Raw genomic sequence first — 17,100 nt, forward strand, 5'->3', positions numbered from 1 at the left:
AATATGAAATATTTATTATTAATAATATAAGCATTCAAACTGGAACAAAAAAAATACATTAATAGTAATTTATTTTGTGTTAGGGTGGTTATTTATTATAATTATTTATTTTTTTAAAGGGGTAAGGATTATTTATTTTATTGTTATTTAGTATTCATTTATTGAATTAATTTTTTATTTATGATTTTCATTGGTGTACTTATGTTACATTTATTTATTAATTTTTTTATTATTCATAGAATAATAAATAACCCTAAACTTAAACTGAACTCTTACCCCAACGAAAAAACATTATAATAATAAAAGAGGAAGAAGGATGAAGAAGAAGGATGAAGAAGGAGGAGGATGAAGAAGGAGGAGGATGAAGAAGGAGGAGGATGAAGAAGGAGGAGGATGAAGAAGGAGGAGGATGGAGGAGGATGAAGAAGGAGGAGGATGAAGAAGGAGGAGGATGGAGGAGGATGAAGAAGGAGGAGGATGAAGAAGGAGGAGGATGGAGGAGGATGAAGAAGGAGGAGGATGGAGGAGGATGAAGAAGGAGGAGGATGGAGGAGGATGAAGAAGGAGGATGGAGGAGGGAGGATGGAGGATGGAGGATGGAGGATGGAGGAGGGAGGAGGGAGGAGGGAGGAGGGAGGAGGAGGGAGGAGGAGGGAGGAGGAGGGAGGAGGAGGGAGGAGGAGGAGGAGGAGGAGGAGGAGGAGGAGGAGGAGGAGGAGGAGGAGGAGGAGAAGGAAAAGGAGGAGGAAAAGGAAAAGGAGGAGGAAAAGGAGGAGGAGGAATAAAAGTGAAAGGAAAAGCAAAAAAAAAGCTGAAATACCTAACAACAAATGATGCAACAGATAATAGTTTTCCCTATCGGCTAATAATAAAAAAAAAAAACGCCAAAACGATGCATACAAACACGCAAGTCGCGCAAAAAAAACTGCAAATAAAACCCCGCTATGCTCAGGTGTGAATGCAGCCTCAGTGCCAGGAATTATGCCCCATTGTTGCTGAGAGTGGGGAGAATAATGCCCCAAGGGCCAGAGAAAATCGAGCAAAGGGCAGCAGTTTGGAGACCACTGGTATATAGAATTATATGGGAGATTTAGTGAAAGTCTTCCTGAAGGTGAACTTGCACTTTAAAATGACCGCTAATGTAGAAATGCTGAGATCTTAACTGTCGCACAGCTAGGAAACAACGAGAAATAAGCATCCCGGGGTCACGACTACAATAGACAAGCAGGGCTGGGAAATCACATTTTGGAATTTCTCTTCCAAAGCCCTAAAGAGAGATGTAAAGGTCAGGACAGGATTAAATCTCTCATCATCCGCTCAAAACTCGAATATCAGCGCTGTGGGGGCCAACTCCTTTTCCTTTGATCATTTGGAAATGGAATGGTCATTTTTTTTTCTTAATAAAATTTTTATGGAGTATAAAAGGAGTGTAATACATCAAATTATACAAGATATCATAAAAACAGAACGGATGGAGGGCGCAGGGCCCACTTTGTAATATTTTAATGGAAAAAAGAAAATTAACTTAACAACTCTATAAAAATTGTGGCAAACAGTCTTTAGGAGGAAGAGGAGGGTAGAACAGAGCTTGAGTAATATTCTCATATTTCCCATCTACTCCCTTTGCGTCACAGTGGACCTGAACTAAAAAATTTAAAGGGTAACTCCACTTTCGTGAGGAAAAAATAACGCCCAAAAAAAAAAAATAATAATAATATTATAGCATATACAACTGCGACACAATCATATTGTAACTAAAATATTATTAAATTGCTTTTCCTTTTCAATCTACAGCTCTGTGGTTTTCTGTAAAAAAAACACTGGAGGCGTTCTTTACACAGATGGTATTACAGAAAGCCGTCCAGAAATGTCATTTCCTGCTTGTGTGATTGGCTGACTGATTTCCCCAGAAGTCTGCACTAAATATGCTAATCATTTTTTGAGCATCCCCTGCAACAAAAAATTATTATTTTTGGTGAGATACTCCCCAAAAAAGGGAAATCTCATCTAAAAAGGAATGCAGACCCCACCACTTTCCTCAGAGCCCTGCAGGTGCAGCAGCTGATTGATGACTATAAAGTCACTCCCATTCACATTTACTCTGCACATGGACACAGACAGCTATTTCTATATAATAACAAAAGATAGGAATCTGCAACAAAGTTTGGTAAAAATTCTTGCAATGTACAGAGATCACCCAGAGGGGAATGTTTTTTTTTCCTCTCAACAAAAGTGGAGTTACTCTAAGATTTTGTTAGCTTAAAAGGAAACATCTAAGCAATGCCGATTGTGCTTAACCACTTCCCCCCTGGCCTATGCAAAATGACAGCGGGGTGAGGGTTCAGTTATCCTGACTGGGCATCATATGACATCCAGCAGGATAAGCTGCGGTCGCTCGGCGATCAGTGGTGCGTTGTGTCAGTCTGACACACCGCATCACCGATCTCGGTAAAGAGCCTCTGATGGAGGCCCTTTACATCGTCATCAGCAGTGATTGGACAGGGCTGATCACGTGGTAAACAGGAAGAGCCGTTTATCGGCTGTTCCTCACTCGTGTCTGACACGAGTAGAGGAGAGCTGACCGGCGGCCCTCCTGACAGGGGGGGTCTGTGCTGATTGTTTATCAGCGCAGCCCCCCCCCCCCCCCTCCGCGGATGCCCGCCAGGACCACCAGGGATGCCGCCAGGACCAACAGGGATTGCCATAAAGGAAGCCTACCAGGTATGCCACCCTAGACCACCAGGGATATGCTAATCAGTGCCCAGGCAGCTGCCAATCAGTACCCAGGCAGCTGCCAATCAGTGCCCATTAACAATGCCTGCCAGTGCCATCAGTGCCCATCAGTGCAGCCTTTCAGTGCCCATCAGTGCCACCTATCAATGCCCATTAGTGCTGCATATCAGTGCCACCCATCAGCGCCGCCTACCAGTGCCCATCAGTGCCACCTTATCAGTGCCTGTCATTGCAGCTTATCAGTGCCCATCGGTGAAGGAGAAAACCTACTATTTTACAAAATTTTATAACAGAAACAGAGAAAAAAAATTTTTTTTTCCAAAATTTTCGGTATTTTTTTATTTGTTTAGCAAAAAATAAAAACCTGCAGAGGTGATCAAATACCACCAAAAGAAATCTCTATTTGTGGGAACAAAATGATAAAAATTTTGTTTGGGTACAGTGTAGCATGACCGCGCAATTTTCATTTAAAAAGTGACAGTGCTGAAAACAGAAAATTGGCCTGGGCAGGAAGGGGGGGTAAGTGCCCGGTATTGAAGTGGTTAAGCAGTGCCCTGAATAAATATACATTTGTAACCACATTCCACCTATAAAAAATAGCTTGGGCCTCAAGCCTTATAGTTGTATATCCACAGCGTGAGATCACCTAAGGCATTGCTGCCTCTGACTGCTAATCTCCCCAGATTTGGGGTGAGATTTGGTGATGTCACTACTGTGCTGGTCACGGATCTCTGTGCTGGACAGGAAGTTGTACCTGATGACCTACAGCGCAAGGATCTCCCCACTTTTGCTTCATGAATACTGTGGATCTGTGCTTCCTTCATATTTACTGTTGTTCTTTTTTATTATTCGGCCATCAGTTATCTGGGTGGGGGGGGGGGACTCAGACCGGGGACTCGGACACCACATAGGCAGTCCTTGTTTCAGGTGCTTATTTGATAAATCTCTTCCTGAATCTTAAAAAGTGATCTTTTCCAAAAGAAATATGGGGGCTGCCATTGCTGATCTCCATTTGGAAATGCGAGTTGCCTTTGATGGTGATCCTCAGGCTTCACCACTTTTGAGTCACCAACCCAGCACAAAGTATACAGAACAAGAAAGTCAGAAAATAAAAAAAGTCAGAAAAGTCAGAAAATAAAAAAAGTCAGAAAAGTCAGAAAATAAAAAAAGTCAGAAAAGTCAGAAAATAAAAAAAGTCAGAAAAGTCAGAAAATAAAAAAAGTCAGAAAAGTCAGAAAATAAAAAAAGTCAGAAAATAAAAAAAGTCAGAAAATAAAAAAAGTCAGAAAATAAAAAAAGTCAGAAGTCCTCATCTGCATAATTATTCTGGTTGATTGCCTCAAAAGTACTGAAGCTTAAAGTGGATGTAAACCCACTCTCATGCTTTCTAAACTACTGCCATAGGGGTTATCTATAAGGATACACACGCCTCCTGCATGTATCTTATCCTGTCAGATGTCTCCCCTCTGTCTGTTATGAGACCCGAAAAACTGCAGATTCTGTGGGCGGAGTCAGTAGATGTCAGTAGACTCCCCGCCCACCTCTACACTCCCCTTGTCAATATGTGTATTTCTTACACTGAACTTCTGCTATGATCACTAACATCCACTTAAAACCCAGAAAAGTCACCACATGACTTCAGCATGCTCAATCATGCTGAGGTGTGGAGCAGCCAATCCTGGGAGAGCTGGAGAAGAAAGGAGGGGGGGATGGGAAGTACACAGAATGCCTCTCTCAGGCTGTGGGTGAGATAAGGAAATCACCTGTCTGTCACAGCAAGAGGGAAGAAGTGACTCCTATTTCTCTGTGTGTCAGTTTTTATCTCACTAAAAAAAGATAAGGGAACTGCTCAGAGCTGGATTAACTCTTCATGGCAAGACTGGGTACAGATGACATGAAATACTATATTGTACAAAGTACAAGCCTTAATTAAAAAAAAAAAAAAAAAAACATTTTTCGGGTTTACACACACTTCAGCCCTGTAGGGATTTTCCCCCTTCCTGACCAGAGCACTTTTTGCAATTCGGCACTGCGTCGCTTTAACTGACAATTGCGCGGATGTGCGACGTTGTATCCAAACAAAATTGACGTCCTTTTTTCCCCACAAATTGAGCTTTCTTCTGGTGGTATTTGATCATCTTTGCGGTTTTTATTTTTTGCGCTATAAACAAAAAAATAGCGACAATTTTGAAAAAAAAAACGCATTATTTTTTACTTTTTGCTATTATAAATATCCTCCAAAAATATATAAAAAACTATTTTGTTCCTCAGTTTAGGCCGATATGTATTCTTCTACATATTTTTGGTAAAAAAAAAAAAAAAAAAAAAATCGCAGCGCATCGGCCCGCAGCGCCGCTTCTTAAAGGGGATGTACCTGTACGCCCTTTTGCCCACCAGTGCCATTCTGCCGACGTAAATCGGCATGCGCTGGTCGAGAAGCGGTCAAGGATCACCATGACAGCCAGGCAACATCTGCAGAATGGGAAGCCACCAATGGCAGCCTCCATGTTCCTCTCTGAAATGATTCCCTTTAACAGACTGAACCCTTCCTTCACTTTACCGGTCCAGAGCTCCGCTGGTTGGCATGCTCCTGGCCAGCCCTCGCACGCCCGTCTGCTGGAAGTAGGGAATACTGAAAATATTGGCTGCGATGACCGCTACGGAGTCCGAAGGATTGACGAAAAATCCATTCTTCCCGAGAATCATGTTCCGGTCCTGACAAAAAGGAAGAGAGATAACAATGAGTGCCACTTAGGATGTGGGGAGATTACCAGCATGAATCACAGAATGGTATAACCCTGTTGCATGGTGCGACACCACAACCCACAATTATGGGACAAAATTCCCTATGCCGGTTTGGCGGCAGCCGCAGTGTGATTGTATGTGTGGTTTACCCGTGCCTTTATGTTTGGTCCCATTCACTTCTATTAGACTGAGCATTTTATGAAAGCGCATGAAAGTTGCAACAGGAAAACACACGGTCTAATAGAAGTCAATGAAAGTGCACCTTAAACCGCACATACAGAGCATTCAGAAAATATTCACAGCGCTTCACTTTTCCCCACTTTTTTTTATGTTCCAGCCTTATTCCAAAATGGATTAAATTCATTATTTTCCTCAAAATTCTACAAACAATCCCCCATAATGACAACAAGAAAGAAGTTTGTTTGAAACCTTTGCAAATTTATTTAAAAAAAAAAAAATCACATGTACATAAGTATCACAGCCTTAAGACCCCATTCACATTGAAGCACCCCTAAAACAGCGCTAAAGCGTTGGTCGTTTTTGCGGTGCTTTAGCGGCTCTTTTCGGGCGCTAGAGGAGGGGGTTTTTTTTTTTTTTTTAAAGGTCACGTAACAACGTGACCTTAAAAAAAAACTTACTAAATACTTTGGTGAAGCACCTTTGGCACCAATTACAGCCTCAAGTCTTTTTGAGTATGATGCTACAAGCTGGGCACACCAATTTTTGGGCAGTTTCTCCCATTCTTCTTTGCAGGACCTCTCAAGCTCCATCAGGTTGGATGGGGAGCGTCGGTGCACAGCCATTTTCAGATCTCTCCAGAGATATTTAATCGGGTTCAAGTCTGGGCTCTGGCTGGGCCACTGAAGAACATTCACAGAGTTGTCCCGTAGCCATTCCTTTGTTATCTTGGCCGTGTGCTTAGGGTTGTTGTCCTGTTGGAAGATGAACTTTCACCCCAGTTTGAGGTCCAAAGTGCTCTGGAGCAGGTTTTAATCAAGGATGTCTCTGTACATTGCTGTATTCATCTTTCCCTTGATCCTGACTAGTCTCCCAGTTCCTGCCACTGAAAAACATCCCCACAGCATGATGCTGCCACCACCATTCTTCACTGTAGGGATGGTATTGGCCAGGTGATGAGCGGTGCCTGGTTTCCTCCAGACCATGAGGCTTGCCATTCAGGCCAAAGTTCAATCTTTGTTTCATGAGACCAGAGAGTTTTGTTTCTCATGGTCTGAGAGTCCTTCAGGTGCCTTTTGGCAAACTCCAGGTGGGCTGTCATGTGCCTTTTACTGAGGAGTGGCTTCCATCTGGCCATTCTACTATACAGGTCTGATTGGTGAAGTGCTGCAGAGATGGTTGTTCTTCTGGAATGTTTTCCTCTCTGCACAGAGAAATGCTGGAGCTCTGTCAGAGTGACCATCGGGTTCTTGGCCACCTCCCTGACTAAAGCCCCAAAGTCAGTTTGGCCGGGCGGCCCGCACTAGGAAGAGTCCTGGTGGTTCTGAACTTCTTTCATTTACAGATGATGAACGCCACTGTGCTCATTGGGACCTTCAATGCTGCAGACATTTTTCGGTACCCTTCCCCAGATCTTTGCCTCCATACAATCCTGTCTCGGAGATCTACAGACAATTCCTTGGACTTCATGGCTTGGTGTGTGCTCTGACATGCACTGTTAACTGTGGGACCTTATATAGATAGGTGGGTGGCTTTCCAAATCATGTCCAATCTACTGAATTTACCACAGGTGGACTCCAATCAAGTTGTAGAAACATCTCAAGAATGATCAGTGGAAACAGGAGGCACCTGAGCTCAATTTTGAGTGTCATGGCGAAGGCTGGGAATATTTATGTACATGGGATTTTTTCCTTATTTTATTTTTCATAAATTTGCAAAGATTTCAAAACAAACTTCTTTCATGTTGTCATTATGGGGTATTGTTTGTAGAATTTTAAGGGAAATAATGAATTTAATCCATTTTGGCATAAGGCTGTAACATGAAATGTGGAAAATGTGAAGCTCTGAATACTTTCCGGATGCACTGTATAACCGCGCTGAGGCCGAACTGCAGCGCACGCTACATGGCCCCCTATAAGTGCATGTATGGCCATAAATCATACTTGTGTACATGAATACAATGTATCAATTAAATGCCATTAATTTGCTTCATTCCATATGCAAGTAGCAGTATTCTCAACGCATTTCATGATCAGGGCTCTGCCAATCCCTTCACTTGCTTCAGTGTATTAAATTTAAAATACTAAAACATCATACAAAGCCATCACCGATCTCATCTCAATATATAATCCAAACCGCCCTCTCTGCTCCTCCCAAGACCTCCTGCTCTCTAGTTCACTTGTCTCCTCATCCCATGCTTGTTCTCAAGAATCTCTCCCATCCTCTGGAACGCTCTACCTCAATCTGTACGACTATCTCCTACTCTGTCCACCTTTAGGCAACCCCTGAAAACTCCTCTGTTGAGGGAAGCCTATTCTGCCTCTATGTAACTACTGGACTTTAAATTCTTCCATCAGCTCATCCCCCACAGTTATCACCTGTTGTACCACTTGTCCCTCCCTATTAGATTGTAAGCTCCTCTTGTATTGTAACTGTACTGTCTCCCTTTATATTGTAAAGCTCTGCACAAACTGTTGGCACAGTATATAGCTTATACAGTAAAACCTCGGATTGCGAGTAACGCGGTTTACGAGCGTTTCGCAATACGAATGTTTTTTTTTTTTAATCCTGACTCGGTTTGCGAGCGTTGTCTCGCAAGACTAGCAGGATTCAAGTCTCTGGGGTGTGCAGTACCGCATTTGGCCAGAGGTGCAGGGGGCACTAGGGACGCTCGGAGACACTTCGGTCCAGAGTGTCTCTGGCACCCCCCACCTCTGGCCACATGCGGTACTGCATACACTAGCAGTGATACTGGAACTAATTATCGGAGTTTCCATTGATTCCTATGGGGAAACGCTTTGATATGTGAGTGCTTTGAATTACAAGCATTCTTCTGGAACAGATTATGCTCGTAACCCAAGGTACTACTGTAATAGTTTTATAATTATCAAATATTATGTATATCAACCACCACTTCCCGACACTGCAATACATTTATATAAGTTGCGGTTTGCAAGTGGTTTACTGGAGTTATGGATGAAGCTATCAGCCATAACCCTGGTATTTTTTCTTCAGCAGGCAACTGGCTTTTACATGAAAGCAGTCCGAGCGGCTAATTAGCTGCTGGATCGCTTTCCCAAGCAACAGGAGGGGTCAGCCCCCCCCCCCCCGCCTTTCCACCGCTCGCTGGTGTTTCTTGGGCTTACCGTTTAACCAGTGAACCTGAGAAACGATCCGACGGTTGCACGGCTGGCCATAGAGGTTACCAGAGACCAGATTGTCTCTGATCGACTCTATAGTGTTGGAGGACTGGAGCGACGTCACGAGCCAAACGCTTGGCACACTGGTGGAAGTATAGTTTCACTGCCCTCTGAAAAGCAATCAGCCACAGACCGCTTTTCAGGGGTGCAGTAAATAACCTCTCTAGTGTGATAAGCCATAGGCCTGTACTCACATTTAGCATTCATCAAAGTGCACAAAATCACGCCCCACACATGTGCATTTTTTGCACCACATGCATAAAGACAGCCCTTTTATTTCAGTGGGCTGTCCTACAAGCAAACACACATGGTAAAGTAACTTGAGCTTCGCACACTTCTTAAGCAGGCGTTTGGCATTCTTTTTTCTGCGTGAAAAATTACGCGTTTTTTTTGCCGTGTTTGGCATGCCATTAACAATGAATGGCAACACAAGCACAACATGTTTTTTTTTTATGAGTTTAAGAGCAGGAGCTTCCTGTAATAAAGTCCGCTCACTGCTTCTCTCTCCTTGTGCAGGGTGACTGGTCTTGTCTCCGCCCCCTCCTGTAGTTTTCTGCAGGTAGTCTGTAGTGGGTGGGGCCTGCTGGGCCTCTCCCACACCTCTGCTCTCCATCCTTGTGCAGGGTGACTGGTCTTGTCTCCGCCCCCTCCTGTAGTTTTCTGCAGGCAGTCTGTAGTGGGACTGCCTGCTGGGCCCCTCCCACAGCTCTGCTCTCTGCACAGGCTATGTACAGCACAGTGATTATGTCACTTCTACTTTTAAAAGGCAATATCTGGGTTAGCAGAGGCATTTGGTGCACACAAAGTGGATTTATATCCTTTCTGGTTTTGGGAGAAAATATTTATTTAGGTTGAAGGTTGTTTGTGCCTGGAGTTCAGCTTTAAAAAAAAAAGTATTTATTCCTAGTACCTTGCACGTGCCCTTACCCCATCACCATCGAACGCTGCCCCAAAGTCGTACTCCCCCGTCTTCATGGTGTTCACCAGCTCCGATGCGTAGGTCAGGTTGGGGTCAGGGTGGTGCCCTCCAAAATCTTCCAGAGGGATGCAATTTACAGCAGAGTTTGCCGGGGCCCCAAGCTCCTCGCAAAGGATCTTCTTTACATACGGCCCGACAACTGAGGAATGAAAACAGAAACATCATGGCGAAGCTGAGCCTTGAAGTGGGGACCCCCCCCCCCCCCGACTTTTTACTTTTGGGACATTTGTTACATTGACAAACAGAAAAGGTGCAGCGCTCAGAACAGGGAAATACCAACAGGCAGGGCGGAGTCCACGGGTGGGTGGCTCAGGCTGCGGTGTCCTCCAAACAACACCCAAATAGGTAGACAAAATAGAAGAATAGCCGGCAACTCCAATCCAGAAGAATAATTTATTGGCACATGTAGGAAACCAAAATCTGACGCGTTTCGGCTGGAGAGCCTTGGTCACGCCTCAGCTTTTTTGTTTTCCTACATGTGCCAATAAATTATTCTTCTGGATTGGAGTTGCCGGCTATTTTTCTAATTTGTTACACTGAGTTTTAGAAAAATAAATCAAATGAGAAGAATACATATATTGCTGACAAAATAATCAGAGGAACCCAGCATAGAGTGCCCAACGGGTATTAGAGGCATTACAAGACCGCCTTCTTCAAGACTATTAAAAAACTATATGTGGACTTGTAAAGCCCTCCTCCTCCTATTTTTCTGGGACTTTAATCCACGAGCACCTACAGCTTCCACTATAAAAAGAAAGAAACCTGCCAGTAACCTTCTAAAAAACCAGAGGTCACACTTAACTAGGGCACCATATCCCAAGCAGGGCATCACAATCTGATAATGAAAACCCGACAGGGCTTCTGACTCTTCCACACTCTAAAACAGGGGTGCCACATGTGGCCCGCAGAGCCCTCTGATGTGGCACGTGACCTCCTGCTCCAGGATGTTGGGCGGGCAAGTCTAGATCGCGGGTTGCCGACCCGCCATCCCAGAGCATCAGTGTTGTGAATGAAGCTGGTGGTAGAGGAAGCAAGCGGCTGTGGAGCAGAGCCACATAAGCCAATGCTCCCTGTATAGCGCCGCCTCCTTCGATAGGCGTAGTGACACCAAATGCACTCTGCCTGGGACAGCAACAATACCGGAATGGAAGACTGTTAAAGGTATGTTTATTACTAAAATCACATTGTATATATGGGCAGACCTGTTCTGCAGTGGTTACTGGGCTGCTTTCAAACTGATTTGCAGGTGCAACGCAGTGCCATAGACTTCTGCTATTACCTGTGGATTTGGTGCGCTTCACACCTGCAGGATATAATAGAAGTCTACGGTAAAGTGCAACAAACCTGCAGGAAAGCCGCAGGTGCACTACGGTGTGGGTCAACCGCAGCGAATCAGTGTGAAAGCAGCCTTAGGCCCCTTTCACACAATCGGTCCAACCCAACTGGACCCTCCATTCACCTCTATGGAGCGGCATACCCGCCTACCTCTAATTCAATCCGCTAAAAAAACAGAAGGGGATCAGTCCCCTTCTATCTGGATTAGATGGCCCATAGAGTAGAGTGGGCTGTGTCCGTGTCTGCTCTGCATATGCGGAGTGGACACGGACCTGTCATCTGCCCCCTCCGCTTATTGTGGCCCGTGACCGGTTACCAAGTCGCTTAAGTGGCCCTCACTCTTCAAAAGATTGGGCACCCCGATCTAAAATTAAGGAAAAAAAAAACTGGCTAGAGATACTTTTTAATTCGTAGAGCAAATGTTATGAATTTTTTACCCCAGACAGGTTACCTCCATGCATGGCGTCGAGTCGGATATGCAGCCGGTTCTGTCCTGAAAGCAGTTCTTTTAAGGCACTGAAGTCAAAGATATTCCTCAGCATGTTTCCATACGCCTCCACCGAATCCACAATCTCAACTGTGAAAGAGCACAAATGAAGAAAGATCATATCTGGTGATCCTGCAATGAGGGTCCTTCTTCAGGCACTTCCTGTTACGGGGTGACAACTCTGTGTCTCAACTGTGCTCCTGCGTTAGTATCCTGTTACATAGGAATCCAATGGGGACTAGAAATGGCTGTGCTAATGCACATTACGTAGTCATGGTCCACTGTTGTCACCATTAGACAGGTACGATGTCCAATAATCTGGACGAAATTTTCATTATTTAGAGATTCGTGTGTATCTAAATTTCCGAATCACAATAGTAACGAATACTAAATAAATTAGTGTGATAGGCTCACCCGGGACAGAGGCTTTTGGAGAGGACTGAATGCTAGCCTCTTGCCTACCAACTATGGGCCCTGGCATTTGATGGAGCTACAAGCATTTAAGAAGATGTTCTGTTATGTAATGCAAAATTGTTAGGGAGGCCATGATGTGCTCCCCCTAGCTTGGGACTCAGTGGACAGATGTATGTGAAAAGAAAGATAGAATGAGATCTGGAAAGCCCTAGGTCTCCCATTGTCTATTAGGTAGTCTGAGGAGGGGGGAGATCACCGTTTGTATTGCTTATGGTGATAAATTACTCACCTATTGCCTGTCTGCTAGCAAACCATTGAGGGATGTGTTTATACTTGTAATAATGTGTATTGTACCTTGTGAGCTCGAAGTCGGCAAGTCTGACCTGGAATGAGACCTCTGAGTCATCCAGGTGGCCAATTAAACGTAATGTTTATAGTATATGTCGGTTATAGTAATTATATTTCTGTTATGTGTCTGAGTTTCAAAAAGAGAGTTCCAGCTTTGCAGCCAAATGAGTCATGCCTAGTTCTTGATTGCAATAGGAGGCTATAATATCTGATATCTATGCTCAGACTGGAGGATGCGGTATACTGACGGAAGCACTCAAGCGGAGTGTGGGATGTTCCGTTACAATTAGAACAAAACTAAATTTTTTTTTAATTTGAAAATGATTGCGAATTTGAAATAGAAACATATTGCAATCAATACAGTAAGGCATAAAAGTGAAATAAGATGATGATTCCTACTTATGCTGCTTTATAGAATAGAACAAAATAAAACATAATAGAATAGAATAAAATAGAATAGAGCAAAATGAATATAGCCATCTTCCAAAATTTCAAATCTATTTTAAAAATAACGAATGTGAAACAAATCACTCTAACATAACGACAATATTTGCGCAGCGGTTTTTTTAAACGCATTGCTTTTGGGAAATAATACAATTTAATGAGTTTTATTATGAAAAAAAAAACAAAATAAAATACCCAATTGTTTGATAAATTATAAAAGATGAAGTAAATAAATACCTAAGATGTCACGCTTTAAAAATGCGTAGGTGTGTGGAACGGCGCCAAACTACAGTATGTAAAAATCCCTGTAGATGACGCTTTAGAAGCTTTTACAGGTTACCAATTTAGAGTTACACAGGAGGTCAGGTGCTAGAATTATTGCTGTCACTATACCGCTCGCTGCAATACCTCACAAGTGTGGTGCAAGCACCTTTGTGCGAGATCACAGGGGCGCTTTAAAATGTTTTTTTTATTTTTTTTAATGATTTTTTGTTTTTGTTGTTTTACACAGTTTCTTTAAAAAAACAAAAACATTTTGATCACTTCTATTGCTGTCACAAGGAATGTATCCATTGTGACAGCAATAGGCATGTGACAGGTACTCTTTATGGAGAGATCTGGAGTCTATTAGATGCCAGATGTCTCCTCTGCCCTTACAAGCATCTGATCACACCATGTGTGTTCAGATGGTTTGTCCTTTTAAAAATGGCGCTTATTACAGTGGGGATGGAAAGTATTCAGACCCCCTTAAATTTTTCACTCGGCCAAGTACAGGGATATCCTGGACAATTTTAATTTAATTTTGGCAACAAAAGACACAGTAGGGCTTATTTTCAGGGTAGGTCTTACCATGTAATGTGCGGTTTTCTCTTCCCCCTCTCTCCCTACCTGACAGGAATTCCCAGTGTGAGTTAAAATGCTTGTAAAATCCTATAATCCACTTCATTACAGTAGTACATTACACATTGTACATTATATACTACTGTAATAGAGTGGATTATAGGATTTTACAAGCATTTTAAACTAGGGCTTATTCTCGGGGTAGGGCTTATATTGCAGCCCTCCTGGAAAATAACGCTAGGTCTCATTTTCGGGGTAGGTCTTATTTTCGGGGAAACACTGGACTATCTTTGCTTATAGCAGTGAATTTTACTGCTATAAGCAAATATTTTTACTGAATGACAGTGTGTAGACACTGTCTATTGTTGTGATTAGCCCTGTTTGTACCATTTCATCACTGTGGCCAATCACAGCTAGCAACACAATTGTATACAACCATTCATTGTTTACAACGGTTATGTGATTGGTCACAGCAATCACATGACACTGGCAGCAGGCTGGTATAGTGATCAGTCATCAGTCCGGTGGAGGCGTCATATGACTTCCTCCCAGAACAATCGGGTTCCCGCCTGCCCATCATTTTACGACGCGGGTGGGAAGCAGTTACGTTACATAGAAAAACATGGTGTCATTACCGGTAAACGGCTTGAACTTGTTCTCCAGATCGAACTGTTGTCTGCCGATAGTCGACAAGTCAACCTTCAGGTCTGGGCAGATGGCGTATTCCTCTATGGTTTTGCTGAGCTGGAAGATCTTATCTGTGATGGCTTCGGGTGCCGGCCCTGCCACAGACAAGGAGGGACATTAAATCAACAAAACATTAAAAAAATATAAATCATTCACATAATTCGGCACACGCCACAATCTCGGGAAAATTCACCATTTTTGGTGCAGTGGGAAGTGGTAGCGGAAACTTCAAAGCATAAAACATACAACAGATCAAATTGTTTAATTGTCCATCAAATGATCACAGAAAACATCCAACGTGTTCCAGGCACAAAATTCCCCCTTCATCAGGGCTCAGTAAACTTTAAAGCAGAACCCCGGGATCGGCAAAAAATCCCCAAATAAGTACACCCCCCCCCCCCTCCCTAAAAAAAAAAAAAAAAAAAAACTACACTTAACAGTTACTACATTAGTGAAATTCCTTACCATTGAAGAGAAAAGTCTAATTGCATTTTCAGGAAGTCCTTTCTGTAATTCAAAAAATGCAGCATCTATTCTGCCAAGGAGGAGCTGTTACACCAGGGATTGCATCATATCCTCTTCTCTCTATCTACACTATAATCAAACTACACTTCCCATCATGCTTCGAGAATTGCAGTGAAAGTGGGAGGGTACACTAGGCCTGTATATGTTAAATGTGAACAAGCCCACTTCAATATATATCACACCCCCTCATTCTGCAGCCAGCCAGCCATACTACTCAGCAACACGCAGGATAGTTAGGTTACAGCCTTATAAATGCAAAGCATGTTTGTGCTTTCCCCCTCCAGCCACAACAGGAGACAAACATATTACTGAACTGTACATACATGTCCATAATTATATATTGTACCCGCTGTACTCTGCTGTAATTCAGTATTAGAAACATTCCTCCTCCTGCTGTAGCTTTGAGATCTTTCAAACAGCAATCAGTGCTTGTATGGAGTGTATGAGCACATCCCTAGCCGCAACACAGAAAGAGCCGGGACATTGCACGCCCGGCTGTGAAGCCGCAAAGTGTCACAGCCGGGCGCCCACACTCAAAATGTCGGCGCCGCGAAGAGGAGGGGGAGAGAACGGGGGCTTCGGGCGGCCGCATCGCTGGACCGTGGGACAGGCGAGTGTCTGTTTATTAAAAGTCAGCAGCTATACTTTTTGTAGCTGCTGACTTTTAATAAACTGAAAAACCAGTGGAACTCCACTTTAAGTAATAAACCCCAAATTTCTCTGGAGGCCCTACGGGGAGCTAGAGGGTCTACCAGTCCCAGCAGACACACCTCAATCTTTAGTGGCACCTGAATGGTGGTGACAGAGAGAATGAATGAAGTCACGGCCGTCCAGAACGTTGGATTTGGGGACACTGCCAGAAGACATGGTTGAAATCCGCTGAGACTGAACCACACCTTCAGCAGGTGGCCAGGACAGATGAGTATATCCTAACATGGGGGTGAGGTAGACTCTATGCAGGATGAATGAACCTATTCCTGGTGGACACCAATTGTGAAAAAGTGCATTCCCACATCTCCTCCCAATCTTCCTCATCTAACTCAGGGAAGTCAACAAGCTACTTAGTTCTGAGGGACTCGAGTCCAGTATGAAATCGATGGTAGAAACTCTTTATAAATGGTGGACAGAGGTTTGACCATGGACTCATCCCCGAGGAGATTTTCCAGAGTCGAGGTATAGAGAGCTACTTGCTGATGGTCAAATTGAGTATTAAAAAGGCATGTCTGAACTGTAAATATCTAAACAGAATCGAGTTAGGTAAACCATACTGGTGCTTTTAACCTATCTCAGGTCTGCAACTGACCCTCAAGACAGATGTTATCTAAGTATGCAATACCTCTACTCTCGCAAATATATGGATCAGAGATTGACAAATCCCGATCGCTCAGGATTAAACCATAATGGGGTGTCCAGGGAGATATGCACAGGAGGATTGGAACGAACATCCTTTACCGCCGATCAAGCTTTTAGCACAGGGTTTCATAGCAATTCACCCTGGCCAAATTATAGAGCCCCCCCCCCATCAATTTATAAAGCAGGGATAACCTACTGACCTCCGTTAGAAGTGTTGAATTTAATTCCGAAGTCTCCATGGGGACCGCCGGGGTTGTGGCTGGCGGTCAGGATGATGCCGCCGATGGCTTTGATCTTACGGATGATGCAGGACACAGCTGGGGTGGAGAGGATGCCATTCTGTCCGATGACTAGCCGGCCAATCTGAAATAAGAAAAGCAGGGAAAATTAAAAAACATGTTTTTTAAGAAAAAAACTATTTTTTAAATTCTTTAGACAGTAAATTGATTGTTCCATCGAGCCCTGACGCTACAATACCAACATTACTATATAAACTTACAAATGCTTCCTTCCTCGCAGCATTCAGCTACTTAAAATGGAACTCAAGCCAGAACTTTTAAAACGTAGATGTAATCCCAATCAGTTTTTTTTTCTTCATTTTGGATTAGAGTAAGGGAGGGTTTAAAGTACCCATTAGGGTTTTTTATTTTTTGTCAAATTGTCCCATGGGGAAGATTTCCCCTCACTTCCTGTCCCATAGCCAAAAAACAGGAAGTGAGAGGAAATCCTTCCGAGTTGAGGGAATCCCTGGTTGTCACCAGAACTATTTGTGGGTTTTGCAAGGCTCCTGCTTCAAGGCTTGCAAAATTCAGAAAATTCAGAGAGAGTTAAGA

General features: G+C 43.4%; 1 protein-coding gene across 1 annotated transcript in view; it reads right to left on the reverse strand.

The window, feature by feature from the left end:
* Positions 1-17,100, reverse strand: part of PGM1 (phosphoglucomutase 1) — a 75,561-nt gene that overhangs the window by 20,778 nt on the left and 37,683 nt on the right. The window contains exons 2-6 of the mRNA XM_073593815.1: positions 16,468-16,630; positions 14,338-14,484; positions 11,621-11,746; positions 9,783-9,973; positions 5,294-5,448 (exon numbers count right to left, since the gene is read on the reverse strand). Of these exons, the coding sequence (XP_073449916.1) occupies positions 5,294-5,448; positions 9,783-9,973; positions 11,621-11,746; positions 14,338-14,484; positions 16,468-16,630 (782 nt within the window). The remainder of the gene's footprint in view (positions 1-5,293; positions 5,449-9,782; positions 9,974-11,620; positions 11,747-14,337; positions 14,485-16,467; positions 16,631-17,100) is intronic.

Source organism: Aquarana catesbeiana, linkage group LG07 (assembly GCF_042186555.1).
Source record: "Aquarana catesbeiana isolate 2022-GZ linkage group LG07, ASM4218655v1, whole genome shotgun sequence".
Taxonomy (NCBI): Eukaryota; Metazoa; Chordata; class Amphibia; order Anura; family Ranidae; genus Aquarana; species Aquarana catesbeiana.